Raw genomic sequence first — 17238 nt, forward strand, 5'->3', positions numbered from 1 at the left:
AGAAAGGAAGAAAAAAATGCAATGGCTACTATGACTAAAACTGTATGTATGTGAAAAACAAAAGAATCGAGAATGATTGTCCAGGTCCATCTGAAATTGTATTGGAAGGAACCCAGAATATGATGGACAATCAAAGAATATTGAATTATACTTTCTTTATTCCAAAAGGGGAATGGCATTGCTGCAGTGTAAATGAATGAGAAATATAAGTAAATTCAAAAATGTAATTACAATACACAAGGTAAGAAATTGATGCATTCTAGACACGGTTGAAACCATGTCTATTTTTGTTTTGTTTTGTTTTTCATTCTGTTGCCAGGCATCAACTGCAGTGACGACATCACATGCACTATCAACAGATAAACTGTCAGAAGACGACATGGGTGGATACATTTCAATATATGGAGTAAAGCAGTGCTCCTTCAGTCACATGTCCAGGATTGCATGACAAGGTTTTAACAGAAATCCTCCGGGTACAACAGCCTCCAAACATAAAATATGCTCCAACAGACGTGAAGCACGTTAGCATTCAGGTTTACGGCAACCACAAGACTACTTAAATGAAAAACCTATTTATTTTACATAACTGCCTCTGCACTTAACTTGTTTGCCAAACTATGGATAGACAAATCTGTCTTTATGCCACTAAAAAAAAATACTAGTTTATCTTTAAACTGCTATCCCACTCAAGTTTGTCTTTTCTTGGACACTTTAGTTTCAAATCTGTGACTTCAGCACAGATATGTTGTAATAAATATCTGTGGTGCTGCCACCTGGGGGGGTCGTTGAGGCTGCAGGTACTGAAATCCAGATATATTGCAAGACATGTAGTCATGGTCCATGTCCACAAAATTATAGAATTGCATCGTAAATACAGAATCTTTGCATGTTCTTTTGAGGCAGATGAAATGAGGTGGTGAGCCAGATTTGGCCCGCAGGCCTTGAGTTTGACGTCCGACCTGGAACATGTGAAGACAGACAAACAGCAGCAGGCTAAGGTCCTGTTGTCCAAGTAGAAAACATGACTTCTTACAAATGAAAATTGTGAAACTTGGATGTAAACTTCCCAGACATATCCTTTGTTCTTCGTACATGTTAAACATGCGAACACTATTAGAGGTCAGGTCTTCCCCAGGTCCGTGGTGACAACTCAGACCACCTCCTAAAAAGTCTTTGAAATACTGAACAGTCTTGTAGACATGGAGGAACCAGAGAGGTGAGCAAGAAGTCTACGCCACGGCGGGGATGAAGTACTGCAGGGAAACGTCTTCATGCAGCAGAATCAGGTGGACGATACTCTGATGGACGATATCTGTGGAGACAAGAGGAAAGCCAGTCAAAAAATGTCCAGACAGCGGCCAAAAACAAACGTGGTCTCCGTGATTTCTTTTTGGTATAAGCAGGAGAACATCATGGATGAGATGAAGCTCCGACTCAGACACAGGGTTTGAAACCCACGGAGCAGAAAACTTCTCTGACAAGTTTGTTGGGGTTGTTTTTTCTCATCATGATGCAGCACTTCAATAATGCTCATCAAAAGCTGTGCTATTCATCCTAAAGCACTGAGTCCACCGTTCCTCTGGACATCATGGACGACTCCATATAAAGGGGTTTGATTTTTGACAGTTCATTACATGCAAGTCATTTAAGAGTAAAAATAACTGACTAGTGTCGTTGCAGAAACTCCTCCCACCCGGCCTTCCTGTCTCCTCACCTCCTAACTTGATGGAAATGAAAGAACGTCTGGACATCATCACTATAATTCTTGGAAGGACTTGGAGGAGAAAACATAAATGTCTTTTCACAGATGGGTTTTATGGAGATTTCAAAATAGGATTTGAGCCAATGCGAAAGGGAAACAGCTTCTGTCTGCCTCGACTTCTCGTGTCTCCCGCCTGCCTGTTCTCTTCACCCCCTGACTACTGTGTCCCGCCTCATCTTCTGCCTGCCTCCTCGTCTCCTTGCCTCCAACCTCCCTGTCTCCTGCATCCTTGCCTTCCGTGTCCTGTCTCATTCACCTGTATCTCCTCACCTTCTGTCTCCTCATTACCTCCCTGTGTCTCCTGCCACCTGTGTCCCGTGTCCCATCTCTCTTCCGCGTTCATTTCATCACCTCCTGTCTGATTTACCTTCTGTCTCCATGTCTCCAAGCCTCCCATCTCCTCAGCTCCCTGTCTCCTCTTCCCCCACTTGCCTGTGTCCTTGCCTCCCCATCTCCTCCCTGCCTTCCTGTCTCCTCAGCTCCCTTTCTCTTTGCCTTCTGGCTCCTCTCATCCCCGTCTCCTCACCTCCCTCCCTCCCCGTCTCCTCACCTTCCTCCCTCCCCATCTCCAGTCTGCTGCCTCTCATCTGCCTGCATCTTCGCAACACCCCTCTCCACAACTTCGTTATCCTCGCCTCTTCACTTCCTGTCTCCTCACCTCCATTCTCCTGCCTCCTCGGCTCCCTGTATCCTCTCCTTCCTGATTCCCCTATTCTCGCCTCCTGTCTCCTACCTCCTTGTCTCTTGTCGCCTCACCTCCCTGACTCCTCGGCTCCTGCGTCCCCGTCTCCTCGCCTCCTCTCCTTGCTGCCTCTTCGCCTCCTCTCTCCTGCCTCCCTGTCTCTTCAACTCCTGTCTCCTATCTCCTTTCCTCCCTATCGCTTTGTCTCCTTGCCTCCTGTCTCCTTGCCTCCTGTCTTCTGCCTCTTCGGCTCCCTGTCACTTCGCCTCTCGTCTCACATCTCCTGTCTCCTGTATGTGGGTCCACTCTGAATAACTAACATAGCTGCTAGTTTAAACCACAGAGAATGGTGGAGACAGGCTTTTGCTTTTGGTCAGGTAGAGGTATAAAACTACTATAAAGATAAAGGAAATATTTTATAAATTTAAATTGTGTTTCTATTTTTATTTAATGGATTTTTAAATGAATTGTGGTAAATTTAGACTAGAATGAAGCACTCCTAGCAGACAACAGTCGTGCATGGATGTGGACAGTTGATGATCTGACATTGATCTGCTACACTGGATGAGAAGTAATAATGCCGCTCTTTAAACCAGTTCTTAAAAAAGGTTTCTCTGAAGACCAGAGTATTTCAGATACAGCAAATCTATATCAGAATGATACAAATGAAAATAATCCAGGTTTAAGAATGAACTGGTCCAAGTCCAGACCTGAACCTGGCTGAGATGCTGTGGTGGGACCTTCAGAGACCTGTGTAGAAGTGAATGTCCAAGAACCTCAATGAACTGAAGCAACGATATGAAAGAATAACGCACCAGAATTAGAAACTAAGGATATGGAAAACCATGAAGAGTTTCCTCTTGTTTGAATGACATCATGTGTAACCCATTGGAGCAGCAGGAAAGGATTTCTGGAGGGCTGTATAAGGAGCTGTGAGGGGACTTACTGCACATGGCCTTGCTGGGGTTGACCTGCTGTCCCATGAGGAACTGCTGTAGCTTCCGGATGTCCACTCGGGCCTCTGACAAGGTCTCTGGATCTCTGCTCTGAGACGGACCTCCTTCCTGAGAGGCATCATCACCTGCAGGGAGAGGAAGTAGAGGGAGATCTCGGATGAAACACTGTAATGGCTCTGAGCTCTTCCCATCAGCCAGAAAGAGGTTTTCTGGTTCAGCGAGTTAGAGGGCACACAAGTAAAAGTTCTGGTATCAAAGATGCAGTTGTAAGTCTTTAACTCTACATGCAGCCATCACTAGTTCATCTCTGAACAAAGAACACTGGAGCATAGGAAACTTTTCAAGTTACTCCTTAACCAGATGTGTATTCCTTTATGTGGTGAGTCTGAGACAACTCCTCCCAGATGTGTGAAGTGGCAGGGTTAATGCGGATTCCAGTCTCCGGTCTGGAGATTATCACCTGTAATTCACTCATACACAGACCTGGTCTAGCTATTGTCATTAGCACCGCATTTGCATCGTCTAGCATAGCCTTGGTAAGGGGGTCATGGTGTCTAGAGCTATCCAGCGTTGTTATGATCTTGCTTTTCAGCTGCCCTTGTGTTCAGCCATAGCCTTGTTGTTGTACCTCAACCTCTAGCTGCAACATCAGGTTCTGCTTCCAGATGTGGGAACACTGAGCCACCAGGTGTTTCTTGGTTAAGATAGATGTTGGGTTTCGTAGCATCTAATGGCGCTTTTGCACTAGTCCCGCCTTCGCCCGGCTCGGCTCGGTTCAGCCCCGTCTTGCACGTTTGCACTAGGGGCTGTTTGGTGATCCAACTCTGAGGTGCAGATGTTCATAAACCTGGTGACCGACGAGAGAATTAAAAAAGGGATGTAGACGGGCTGTATTACTCTCAGCTGCTCGCGGCTCCAGCTGATTTCTGATCTGCGCCGACATGAACAAAGCGGTTGCGCAATCGAGTACGTCACAGCAGCTTCACCCCAACCTGCACACTTCTCCCCTGGCTGTGGAAAAACACACGGGTGGAGGCGGGTTAAGGCGTGACGAGCCGAGTCGGGCCGAGTAAGTCCTAGTGCAAAAGTGCCATAAAAGGTCCAATATCCTCTGGTATTTATCCTTTTTCATCTGGGTTGGTTGCATAGTAGCATGTCCTCTCTATTCCACACGTCTCATTCCAGTGTGTCCTGGTCCCCTAACAACTAATCTTGTTGATCTGAGCAACCTCCAAGCTGGCACGGTATTATTATTATTATTATTATTATTATTATTATTATGTCTTTCACTCATGATTCTGTTGCCAAGGTATGTGACTGTAGCTTCATATAAAAATAATGGTGGAAATTCACAGAAATGTCTTTGATTTGCCAACTAAAAAGGAACATGGGAAAAAAACAAATTGTTCTTGTCTGTACAATTCTTGATATAGGAGTAATATTAAACCGTTGTATTCCAGCACCCTCTAGAAGTATACCCGTGTAACTGTAATTGTTAGGGATCTTTTTCCTGAATCCATGTATCAGGTTTGATGTTTATATAGCATAGTGTTTAGTTTTGGCTGTGAAGACACTTTTATGGCAGAATAAACTGGGACAATAATAAACAATAAGCTCTGTCCTGAACTTAAAGCGAAGTTTAGGGTTAGGAGGCAAACGTCTCCTACTGCTGCTACTAAACATGGTTCTCACCCCACGCTGGGTTCCCCAGGTCCTTGAAGTGGGTTGTGACGGACACCAGATCTGTCTCTATCTTCAGGTTCATCTCTCCGTTCAGGTTGGCTTCAATTATCTGACACACACACACACACACACACACACACACACACACACGCACACGTTACTTCTTATCCAACAGTTTTAAAGCAGTTTCTCCTGAGTTGTGTCAGGTTTCAGGTGTCAACAGAACAGACCTGAGGACTCTGAAAGTGTCTGCATCGAGAACTGTTTTCAAATGAATACAAGAACTTTGGGACAAAACCAGAACATCCAAGTGTGTGAACATTTCAGAACAAAGAACCCGAGGACTTCTGTGGTCCTCAGCTTGTGACTTGCTGCTGAAGATCCAAAACACGTATGTTTGTTTGTTTGTTGATTGGTTTAATTCAATTGAATTTGATTCAATTTTATTTATATAGCGTCTATTACAATAGAAATTGTCTCTAGGATCTTTCCAGAGACCCAGAACATGACCCCGAGCAATTATTACATAAACATAACATAAACAATGGCAGGTAAAAACTCCCCTAGTGGGAGAAAAACCTTAAGCCAAACAGTGGCAAGAAAAACTGCCCTTTAGGAGGGAAGAAACCTGAACCAGGACCTGGATCATAAGGGGGGACGCTCCTGCTGAAGGCCAGCTGAGCAGAGCAGGAAAAGAGAAAACAGACAGAGAGAATGAAGAACAGAGAAAGGTGAGACACAGACACAATGGCTAACTGGTGCACTACAGGGATTATTATAAACAGGTGTAGACAGCAGACACTGAGGTGGTCATAAAATATACAGAGAAAATGCACATTAATAAACATTTCTGTAAATATGCCAGTTTAGCCTAGTGGGCTAATTTTCTACCTTGGTCCGTGGGGCAGGTAACATGAGCACAACAGTTAAGAAGCATTAAAAACAGTACTATACGCATTTATGAAATACATTGCATACAATAAATTATAACACATACAATAAAATAAAAACACATTACATTCTTAGAGAAGATTGTAACACACTTGACTCTCTCTCAACTGTCATTTTAAATTTATTTTAAAAGCAGGATAGGGGGAGAAGTTTTACTGGGAAAGCTTGCTGAGAAGGACACCGTGATCCACAGTGTCAAAGGTTTAAAAAAAGTTTTAAAAAACTGTCTGGAGTTATCAAATGTGTTCATACCAGGAAGTTGGAGAGGTTCTTCATCCTGTCCACAACATTCTTCATGGTTTTCAGAGGAGGCATGTAGATACTGACCTGAAAGGAAATAGATAGTTGTGGATGAAAGCCAAAATCACTTCAATCCTGAAGGAGGATAATCACATCAGAATCATATGACGTGGGACTCTAAAAGAGGATCTCGCTTCATAGAGATGACACTTACGTCAAAGTCTGGCATGTCTGGCTCTTTCAGTTCGTGCCAGAGTCTCCGGGGAATTACCTCAACCGGGATATCATGGGTGACAACGCGACTGATGCTGGATAGGGTGGGCTGGACAGGACAGAGGGACAGATATCTGCATTACTGTTACTGATGAGCCAGCAGGTATCTCTGTGGGTTTAGACCCATCAGGAGGCAGCTTCAGGAAGCATAAAGTATCTCCAGCTCTGTCTCTTATCCTGCATCATACAGATCCACAGCCAGAGATGCTTCTGCTGCTGCTCTCAGACTATTATTTTGGCTAATAAAGTAACTCCTCATTGTTTACATTTGTTCACCAACGTCTCACCAGCTCTGCTGCGATGGTGAGGCAGGGGCAGTGCTTCTTGGTCAGCTTGACTTTAACAGATTTGGCGTTCTGAACTGTCTTCAGGGCTCTGGACAGGTTCTCCGGAGCCACCTCTAGACAAATCTCATTGTCCTCAGAGGACACGCCCTCCATCTGGTACTCATCAAAGAAGTTGGCCTGCCGGGAGAAGAAGCACGTGGACAAGTAGACGCACGGACATAATGAGCTAGAAGAATGAAGGCTCACTGCATGTTTAAAGTACACATCAAACATTTAATGGTTTCATCTTCTCATATGTAGAGATTTCAATCTTGGATGCACAACAATAGAGAATGACGCTTTAATAAGGTAAAAAGGTGGATTTTTATGGGAAAGGGACTTAAAATTAAACCCATCAGAGGTTTCTTAAGCTCTTTTTGCATTTTTTCTATTGTTTTTCTCAAACATTTACCTGTCCTTACTGATTTTTCAGGGGTTATTTGTAGTTGTGATTAAATCTCCTCGGACTTCTGGGGTTGCGTTAGAAAGGGTATCCGGACTAAATCAAGCCAAATCAATGTGCGGACTATGATCTGCTGTGTTGAACCCCCCCCCCCCCCCGGCTCTACAGACATGTCTCTCCCGACCAGTTATTATAGTTAATGAAAACTAAGACTAAAACTGAAACTAAGAGTGAAAAAATAATCCTGTTAACTGAAATAAAAATCCAAAGTTAACAATGCAAAACTACCGTAACTGAAACTATACAGAACTGCAGGTAAAATCAACTTTGTTTTCATTTCGTGCCTTATTTTTTATGTTTGTGACTTCATTTTTCTAATTTATTATTTTATTCATTTTAATTATTCAAAATAAAGATTAAAAAATGTCAAAAGAAAAAATGCAGGCACTCTGGTGGATTGAAAAAAGTTAAAAAACCTTTATCTTATCATGGGTTACATCTAAAAAACACCAACGCGTGTCGGCTTGCGCCTTCCTCAGGGTGTATGGAGACTTTTTTCAATCCACCAGAGTGCCTGCATTTTTTCTTTTGAGTTCACTGTTGCACCCATTGCAAGAGCACTGGTGGTCGTAGGGACACCAGCAGCGCTCCTGTTTTTTGTAAAGATTAAAAAATGTTGTACTGTATATAATTGCTGATAGGATATTTTCATTTTAGATTTTCTTTTGTCATTATCTATAAGTAAATACCTCAAAAAGTAAAACTAACACTTTTTCAAAACTAAACTAAACTCCTGATGCGCTTGTTAAACTAACCAAAACTAATCAAACCAACCAAAAAAGGAAAAATTATAATGAAAACAATTGAAAAGGTAAAAACTATGATAATGGTGATCCAGGATCGTCTCTCCAGACTGTGTTCTGGGAGTCGAGTTTGTTTACTGACAGGTGAAACGTCAGGTGAGCTCACCTGTGACAGCTCACACCACATGCTGACTCCTCCGTTGGCCACTTTACTGGACAGAACAAAGAACAGGTTGTCTGGAGTCAGTCGCAGAACGCACGTTTTCGTCAGCTTTGAGATGGTGTTCACAACCCCTGAGGAGGACCAGGATGTTACAAGTCTGACAAAAACTCTCAGTAAACACATTTTATCATACATAAACACACTCTGGATGGTACTTAGTTTTGACCGTGACACCAAGTTTTGTGTCCGCAAACTTTGCAGCCTCAGTGCGTCACCCTCAGATTTCACATTTACTGAATCAAGTTCTTCTTCAAAACTTTTACATTTCTCCCTGGCATTGTGGATATCAGTTTCTGGACCTCACTGATGGAGATCTATCTGATTTTTGAGGACGTACCACAGGTTCCTGATGGGATCAGAAGATCTGTGGAATCTCCTGGCCACAGTTCCAACATTTCAAAGCCATAATCTCTAAGCCACTTTTCATCTTTCCGGCCATCTTCTAACGCTACAGGTTGAATCGGGTCGGGTTATTGAGGCTGCTGCCTATGCAGAGAACGACAGACTTTCCTCTCCCTGTCCACTTCATCCAGATCAAAAGGGGGAATCCCAAGGAGACCATCTGAGAGACATATTGCTTCCAGCGATTTTTCCACCGCCAAAGTATTTTGCCACAGTAATAAGAAAGTGAAAAGTGTAACTGGATTTACTTTGAACATGTGGAAGTCAAACAAAAAACATTGAAGAATTCTTTATAATTTTTGAAAAATGATACATGGACGATGTCCCATCAATACAATTTTGGGTTTGATGCTGATTCCAACCCTGTAGCGCCTTTATCCCGCCCTACTGCACTGTGGGATTTACGCTGAAGCGTAATGGCATACCATGTTTTTCTGCATCTGTTACACCTGAGTTCCACTGTGTACGGTATTAACACCAAAATAATTGTAACGATGTCAGTGCTGTGTGAACTAACATTGCAAAAAGGTGTAATGTGCACTCACACAGTGCCTTCACGTTAAAGCTGATGGGGCATCTTCGCCATACCATAAATAACCAACTAAATATGTTCTTGATCGCGACACACAATTTAATTCATGACTGCAAACTCCGTACAGAGGATGAACCTAGTCCGTCACTGGGACAGTGAGCCACCAGAGAGGTATTCTGGTCAGCTGAAGGTAGATAAGCAGCTGTACTTGTCCCGTTCTTCTTATACAGTCAGGAGTGGGCGTGGTCTGTCTTCACCGCATGACCAATCTAAAGTTTTGTTTCTTTTAAATAAAGTACTTTATTAATCACAGACCAGCAGACCTCGGGGCGATGTGTTAAAATGTCTTAATCTTCTTTTTTTTTTTAACGTACAAACGTACAAAAAAAAACATACAAACTACAATAGGAACAACCAGTTAAATAAATGTTGACAAACTACAATAACAGGCTGTTCACCATTAAAGCATTTAGTAGCTTCAGTTACCTTGATGAACAATACTTTTTGTTATAATTTAGATAAAATGTTTAACCTGCACAGCCTTTGAACAAGTGTACAGAGTAACGTCGAACATTAAAATGTGACTTTCCTGCTGTTTCCATGTCGGTTTAGAGACTCACGGGTAAAGTGGTTGAGACAGGCAACGTCTATAATTTTCCCTCGAAACTTCATGGTGGACGGGGTCGCAGAAACTGCGCAGTTGTCTGCACAAAAATCCTTTCAGTGATGAGTCTGCGGAGGTTTCTCACACACGGAGCTTCTTCCTCCTGCCGGTTGTTTTGTCCAGCCGCGTAAGAGGTCCGACGGAAACAGCAGCCTGAAGCATTCTGTTCCTAATCCAGAGGCCACCGCAGCTTCACCGCGCCTTCATGATGTCCTGTTGAAATAAATATAAAAAATATACAATTCGGTGGTTGTATCATAATCCTAGTCATTTTAAACAAATATTCTGATACGATTTAAACAAACAACGGTTAAACAAAATAAAATACGTTTGTTACCACCACACAATTGGGCTGTCCAGTATGGCCTTCAAAAAGAAGATCCTCTCCAGACAACATGTATAAACTAGTACTGATTTAAAAAAAAAAAAATAATAATAATGATAATAACACTAATACTAATAATAATAAGAAATAAATAATTTAATAATGTGTAATAAGCCTTTTTTTTTACATCTTATAACATGAAGACATTAGCTTTTATTTTTGTTTTGAAGGACCCTTAAACAGATTATCTTGTAGTGTTTTGTTGTTTATATCTTTTCCAGAAATGTTGGCTGAGTATTATGATCAATATGCTGGAGCGAAATATAGGAAGAAAAAAAATCAAATACATGATCTTGGCTAACAGTTTTGCACTAGTTACCCACCTCACTAAGCGACCTGTGTATGAAGAATGAAGAGAAAGTCGACATATACTTTCATCTAAAGATCTGATGGTCCAGTCTGACTTCAGCACAGAGTTACAGCTGTCTATAGTAGTTACTACTTTTACAAAACTGTACACAAATGCCCCCATCAAATGCGGACAAACAAACAAAGACGGACCTATCTCACAATGTTATTGTTTTATTACAACTCCAGTATCAAAAAAGATGAGATGTAAATAGACACAGAATTGACCTATTGTCTCAATGCAAAAGGAAACACAGTTGTCTCTGTATCATCACACCTGATTCTGATTAATGGTCATCATCAGCTTGTCATCAAGGTCTGGACAAGTGTGTTAATGACACAGTCATTTGTATGATGGTGTGTTGAAGCAGGGAAACATCTAAAACCTGCAGGTTGAGGGTCCTGAGGACCAGGGTTGAAGACCACTGAGCACCAAGCCTAGAGTGGACATCCAGCCCTGCTGAGCAGCTCCAGTCTAATATCAGACAACATCCTTCTACAAAACGCTATTTGCTGGTCTTCTCAGCTCCAGACTGTTGTAGGAAGATCAGATGACAGACAGTGGGAGAGATCACGCTCAACCAACTTTTTTGAGACACGTTGCTGCCATCAAATTCAAAATGAGCTTTATGTGGACACTTGAAAGATGTAAAACAAGTAAAAGCCAATCAGAAGCCAAAGTTTGATTTTTATTTCCCAGTAAACTATAGTATAATAAAAGCTATTGAGATCAATACCCGTACTTCTTTGACTAATAGAGTATTGGTAACAGTAGTGGTTTTCAAAAGAGATGAAAACATCACTTTTTTTTAATAAACACAATTAACATAGACATAAAAATAAATTAGCAAAAATCAATCGAATGAGAAGCAAACATTTTGAAAAAGAAAAATAATGCTTAAACATAATTTAAAACTTGCTTTGGGAGTTTTTAATTAAATAAACTCACAGAAACAGTCCGAACCCCAAAAGACAAAGTTGTAAAACCCCAGATATTCCTTAATAATCCCATATTCATTTGATTAGATTTGGTGATGCCATTTCCAGGTCCACCTCCCTCCTGAACTCGAGCTCTCAACAGGTTCATAAACAGGAAGTGGGTGGTGAATTAGTAATTATTGTGATTGTGATGTGAAACGGTGCAGTTTGTTCCTGAGGATCTACGTACTACTTTTTAGTCTGGAGACTTTCCCTATGGTCTTCCTCAGAGAATAAAGACCTCAAGCTTTTAACTAAAACCCTGAGAGAGCAGGCAACAATTCAGCAGGCTTCTCGTTCAGAAGCTACGGTCCTCGTGCAGTCAACCCCGTCTGAGTCCTGGCCTGAGTCCCGGGCTGTGTCTCTTCTCTCTTTCCACCCTCGTGTCAATAAAAATCACTAAGGCCATAGCATCTTAGACTAAAAATTGAAGATGTGAAATGCAGATCAAAACTCTCAAACATTATCAGACCTTTTGGGGGTAAAAACTCCCCAAGGCGTGACAAAGTTTCTCGTAGTCTCAGTACAATGTCTGTAACAGGTTTTGATCAATAGACCCGAGACATGTTCAACCTTGGCTAAACATGGTTTGGGGACGGGGTTAGACACAAGACCCCACCGCCCTCTTATTCTAGGTTTTTCTCTTTGGAAATTGGAATTAAACACTTCAGAGCTGCAGGAGATGCAGAATGGTATGAAGCTGGATGGAGATACAGACGGGGAAGCTGGGTATTTCTGCCTATCTGGATCTGTGATGTCAGAGAACCCTGCAAACTTCAACCTAAATTAGAGTGTTTGAACTTGTAGCTACTTCTGCAAATCTGTTTTGTATTTACAAGAAAAGATTTTCTTTCTCTTTTTGAAATGTCCCATTCAAGAAGGAATGTTTATTACTCAATCAGCACACAGCTGACAGAAAAAAGGGACAGTTTGGTGTTCAACATCAGTTATAGTACTACAGGGAGAATCTGACATTTAACATGTTCCATGAGGTCTGTGGGGGCTGAGATGTAAAAGGTTTTTATTTTGTGACCCATGGGGTACATTTGCTGGCACGTCCAGTCCACCCTGAAACACTGAACTCCAAAATGTGCTTAAATGGTTTTATGACCCCTTTAGATTGATGTGCAGCAACAACTACAAGTATTTGCCTATGTCTCTCCACCTTGGCATTATGTTAATGAAAAGAGCCAAAACACCCATTTTATTCCAACATTTTCTGCAGATGGCATTTGGATGAACACCAAACTCCTTGTTGGTTGTTCTTTTTAGCCAAGAGTGTAAGAGCAAATCTTAATTTTAACAGATGTGCTGGATCATCTACCCAGAAAGATTCAATAATCAAAAAAGTCATGTTATCTGCTGAGGTGAAGAAGCAGAATGCTCCAGAATCAGCTAGAAAGTCCACTTTAATCAGAAATCTGAGAAACACGATGAAACATGGCTAAAAACCTTACAAGTTAAGAGCCTCTCTTCAGACTTTATTGAGCAGACTGAATTGTTAGGGCTGTTTATCTGACGTGTCTACAATTAAAACTGAAATTATAAGGCTCTTGCAAATAAAAGGGCAAGCCAAAACTTTGCATGCAGTTCTTCTTGACTAACAAGACAAATGCGTGGATTTTTGCTTCCTTGGGATTTGATCTGAAAGGTCTGAGCTACGGGGGATTGATAGTGTGAATGTTTGCACAGAAGATCAACAGATTGAGTCACAGACAGGTGTGGATGTACATATGTTTTTGTGGGAGCTGCAGGGAGACTGAGTGAGTTGCTCTTGTCTCATGTGAACCATCCAGGCACTGTGGGAGAGTTAATGGGTGGCCGTGCTCAGCTCTTCCAGAAGTTGGGGTTCTGCGCCAGCCTCCTCTGGAAGTTCTCGTACCACTTGAGGATGCAGCTGGACGGGATGAAGGTCTCCGTGGGGTTGGGCCTCATCTGCGCCTGCGCCACGGCGAAGGAGGACGCGTAGTTGTAGAGACTGTCCAGCATCTTCTGCGTGAACTGCAGGAACGAGTCCACGGCGGCCACGGCGGCGCCGGCCGCCGGCATCTGCTGGGCCAGCTGCTCCAGGGACTCCACCGACACGCCGAGCTGCGCCACGGCCGCGGCCCCCGGGGACGCGGCGGCCGCCGCCCCGAACGGGTGCGCGCCGCCCTCGCCGGCCGCCAGCCCGGAGATCTTGAAGATGGCGCTGGGCTTGTCGTTGGTGATGAAGCCGAGCAGCTGCCACACGGCGGCCCCGCTGCCCGGGTCCGGGAAGGAGAAGTACACGGCGCCGCCCACGCCGGCGGGGAACGGCACGGTGCCCAGCATGAACACCACCACGTGCTTCACCTGCTCGTAGTCCGCCAGCGGGAACACAAACTTGTCCGCAGCCACCTGCACCGCGTCCGTCTGGACCAGCCTGCCGGCCACCAGACACCCGAACATCCTGCTGACGGCCGAGGATAGAGGGGAGAGCTGCGGGGCTCGGCGGCCGGTACCGGAGACGGAACCGGAGTTCTGCTCGGTTCCTCCGTGTCAAAACAACCACTTCTTCTTCTCTGAGCAGGCCGGGCGTTGCTCAGCTCTCTGCTGGTCTCTGCCGCCCCCTGCTGCCCAGACTGCACATCTGGGTTTTCTTTTGTCAAATATATTTTATTGAAGAAGATATTTCAATTCAATTCAATTTTATTTATATAGCGTCTAATACAACAAAAGTTGTCTCTAGATGCTTTCCAGAGACATAGAATAGAATAGAAGACTTTATTGATCTCCCAGAGGAGAAATTCAATCGTGCAGCAGCCAAACACACACACGCTCAACGGTTTATACAAAAAATTTAAATAGAATAACCAATAAATAGCTGAATAATAAAAAAGAGCAATATAAAATGTAGAGAAATGAGTAATGTACAAGAGGAAAAAAAAATAGTAAACACAAAAAAACGGATAATATTTACATGTGCAAAAATACGTGAGGTATTTAGCGGGCAAAGGTTATTGCACTTACAAATAGACAGGTTATTGCACTCGGGTGGCTACAGTTTGTTATTATAAAGTCTGATGGCTGTGGGGATGAAGGACCTAGAACATGACCCCCGAGCAATTATTACACAAACAATGGCAGGTAAAAACTCCCATAGTGGGAGAAAAGCCTTAAGCCAAACAGTGGCAAGGAAAAACTCCCCTTTAGGAGGGAAGAAACCTTGAGCAGGACCAGGCTCATAAGGGGGGACCCTCCTGCCAAGGGCCAAACTGGGGGTCGGGGAAGTCAACAGCACAGCAGGCAGGTGGAAACAGCAACAGGATGACCGGGGGTGGGGACCGCAGGCCAGCATGCAGCTCCCGAAGCTCCGGCCCAATCAGCAAGCCCCAGGTTAGGTGCAGGGTCGGGGAAAGGTTGAGAAGCTATTTGAGCTGTAGGACATGAACGCAATATATATATTTTTTTTAAGAAGAACAAATGAATGTGCTCAGGTGTTTGTTATGAATGCTCACCCCATTATGATCATGTGGAGGCGCCTGATTGGATCACATAGGCCTACCAGCCATAGACAAGCTCTTTGTCCGATCTGCTTGATGCCTTGAAAAAGGTCTATGACCGAAACGTTGGCATAATAAGTAAGTGAACAGTGAGAAGAAGGTGTTTTCTTGTTAAGTTTGGCTGCTGCTTTCCTCCTCCGACGCACCTTTCTGCAAATCCGGTGTGCAAAAAGTTGCCCACTTAAAAAGAACAAAAAAAAAAACAGAAAAGATAACATCACAACACATGATACACAGGAACATAAGAAAAACACCTCCTATCACAACCACCCTCCCTCCCACCTATTCTGCTCAGTACATAGTGTGTAACAATACAGGTAGCAATGGAAAATAATAATTTCAATAAGACAGAGTGGAAAATACTAGTGGACAACTAACTACAAAGAGTGTCCACTGTGGGTTATTTGTCAGTGGTGGTGGGGGAAAAAAATCGATATTGCAATATATTGTTGCACTCTCGGTCGCAATAAATAATCGATAAACTGACGGCATATATCGATATTTTATTACAACACACATAAGGATTTAGGCAGTTGTCACCGCACTATTGTTCAAGCACTTTAATTTGTCCAGCTGTACAGTGTTTACATTTACAAGACTAGGAGGCAGTGAGGTACTATGCTATATTAAGTTGATTACTGGCTTTTCAGTATTAGAAACAAAGCAGTGCACTGTCCCGGTTTATATAAAACATGTTATCAATGTTCATGCACTTTAATTTGTCCAGCTGTACAGTGTTTACATTTACCTAGCAAGCTGGGCAAGCCTAGGAGGCAGTGAGGCACTATACAAATGCACTTTCTTTATACAATGTATGAAGTTTTGGCATTGAATAAATGCATAACTACAGACGTTTTACTTTTTATGGGAAGTTTTTCTTTTTCAGTCACATATATCGGGATATATCGTTGATTAAATTTCTTACAATATATCGAATATCGTAGATAGATATGTAGATATCGTGTATCGTGATTTTATCGTTAGCTGCTCCAGGGACTCCACGGACACGGCGTTATCAATTCCTCATCCATAATCATCATGCTTAGTAAAGCAACCAGCTGTTTGTATTATATTATATATATACCCAGCGTCGGCTCTGTGCAGTGGTCATTTTTAATTTTGCCGTCGAGTCAACATGTTAAAGGGTATATCCCGCTGTAAATGTCTGACAACAGCTCTGGATATTTCAGCAGGGTTTAGCTGAAGGAGCTGGTATCCACTGCTAACTTTGATTGACACACGGTGGGCCCAGTAAACATGGCTGCGCCTTGTACGAAGAAAAAAAGCCTTCAAAACCACTCTTCAGACACCAATGGGTCATGTGACCAAATGCTTTGTCCGTTGTTTTGTACAGTCTATGGTTGATGCCTGAAGTTCTCTTTAATGCAGCTCACCACCTTACCTGGGCAAACTCAACTCGTATTTAATACAAATAGGTAAATGGACGGAGTAAACTAGTCTGCAGGCCTCCTAGAACACGCCCACTTTAATCAGTCCAAACATCCTCATTTCATCTCAGCTTGTTCCTGACAGAGCTCCGTATGGTAAAATCCCTTTTACCTGGCCTGGGAACATTTTATTGTTTTCATTATTGCAGTCTACATCCACCCCAGTACCAACACAAAAGAGGTCCTGTACCAGACTATCACTTAGTGGCGAAACACACACCTAGAGGGTGTGTGGTTTTTCAACTTCATTCATCTTCATTGTAACTGGAGGTGTCAACCAGGCTGACTTGAAGACCTAGGAATATGTGGATTTTGCAACTAGAGGATGTAACACACTTGGCTTGGCTTATACAAACATCAAAAATACTTATAGAGCTGCCCCTCGACCACACCTTGGCTCCTCTGACCATCTCTCTGTGATGCTAATACCTGCATACAGGCCCCTAGTGACCAGAGAAACCCCCACTGTGAGGCAGGTGTGGGTCTGGCCTGAGGGAACAATGGAAGCCTTAGAGGACTGTTTCCAGTATACAGACTGGGAGATGTTCCAAGCTGCTGCAACAGATACGAACACACCAAGAAGTGCGCATCATCCGTCTGACTACATCTAAAAGTGCACAGAGGACTTCTGCGTCGTAAAGCACATCTCCACCAG

General features: G+C 43.0%; 2 protein-coding genes across 2 annotated transcripts; both read right to left on the reverse strand.

Moving 5' to 3' along the window:
• Positions 1-394: 394 nt before the first annotated feature.
• Positions 395-10039, reverse strand: hus1 (HUS1 checkpoint clamp component). Its single transcript, XM_061743579.1, has 8 exons — positions 9857-10039; positions 8246-8373; positions 6835-7011; positions 6489-6596; positions 6287-6361; positions 5093-5192; positions 3391-3525; positions 395-1312 (listed from the first exon to the last, which is right to left on the reverse strand). The coding sequence occupies exons 1-8, from the start codon at positions 9906-9908 to the stop codon at positions 1230-1232; spliced, it is 858 nt and encodes a 285-aa protein (XP_061599563.1). The 5' UTR covers positions 9909-10039; the 3' UTR covers positions 395-1229.
• A 1509-nt stretch (positions 10040-11548) lies between these two features.
• Positions 11549-14152, reverse strand: hikeshi (heat shock protein nuclear import factor hikeshi). The gene has a single exon (XM_061743072.1). The coding sequence runs from the start codon at positions 14039-14041 to the stop codon at positions 13439-13441; it is 603 nt and encodes a 200-aa protein (XP_061599056.1). The 5' UTR covers positions 14042-14152; the 3' UTR covers positions 11549-13438.
• Positions 14153-17238: the final 3086 nt, after the last annotated feature.

The sequence above is a fragment of the Cololabis saira genome, chromosome 16, assembly GCF_033807715.1.
Source record: "Cololabis saira isolate AMF1-May2022 chromosome 16, fColSai1.1, whole genome shotgun sequence".
In the NCBI taxonomy this organism is placed as follows: Eukaryota; Metazoa; Chordata; class Actinopteri; order Beloniformes; family Belonidae; genus Cololabis; species Cololabis saira.

Excerpts from the sequence above, each read along its gene's own strand:
- hus1 (XM_061743579.1), bottom strand. The coding sequence starts at position 9,908 with ATGAAGTTTCGAGGGAAAATTATAGACGTTGCCTGTCTCAACCACTTT. Across the intron at positions 7,012-8,245 it reads TGTGGTGTGAGCTGTCACAG|GCCAACTTCTTTGATGAGTA; the intron begins GTGAGCTCACCT and ends TTCTCCCGGCAG. Across the intron at positions 1,313-3,390 it reads CCCCAGCAAGGCCATGTGCA|ATATCGTCCATCAGAGTATC; the intron begins GTAAGTCCCCTC and ends TTGTCTCCACAG.
- hikeshi (XM_061743072.1), bottom strand. The coding sequence starts at position 14,041 with ATGTTCGGGTGTCTGGTGGCCGGCAGGCTGGTCCAGACGGACGCGGTG.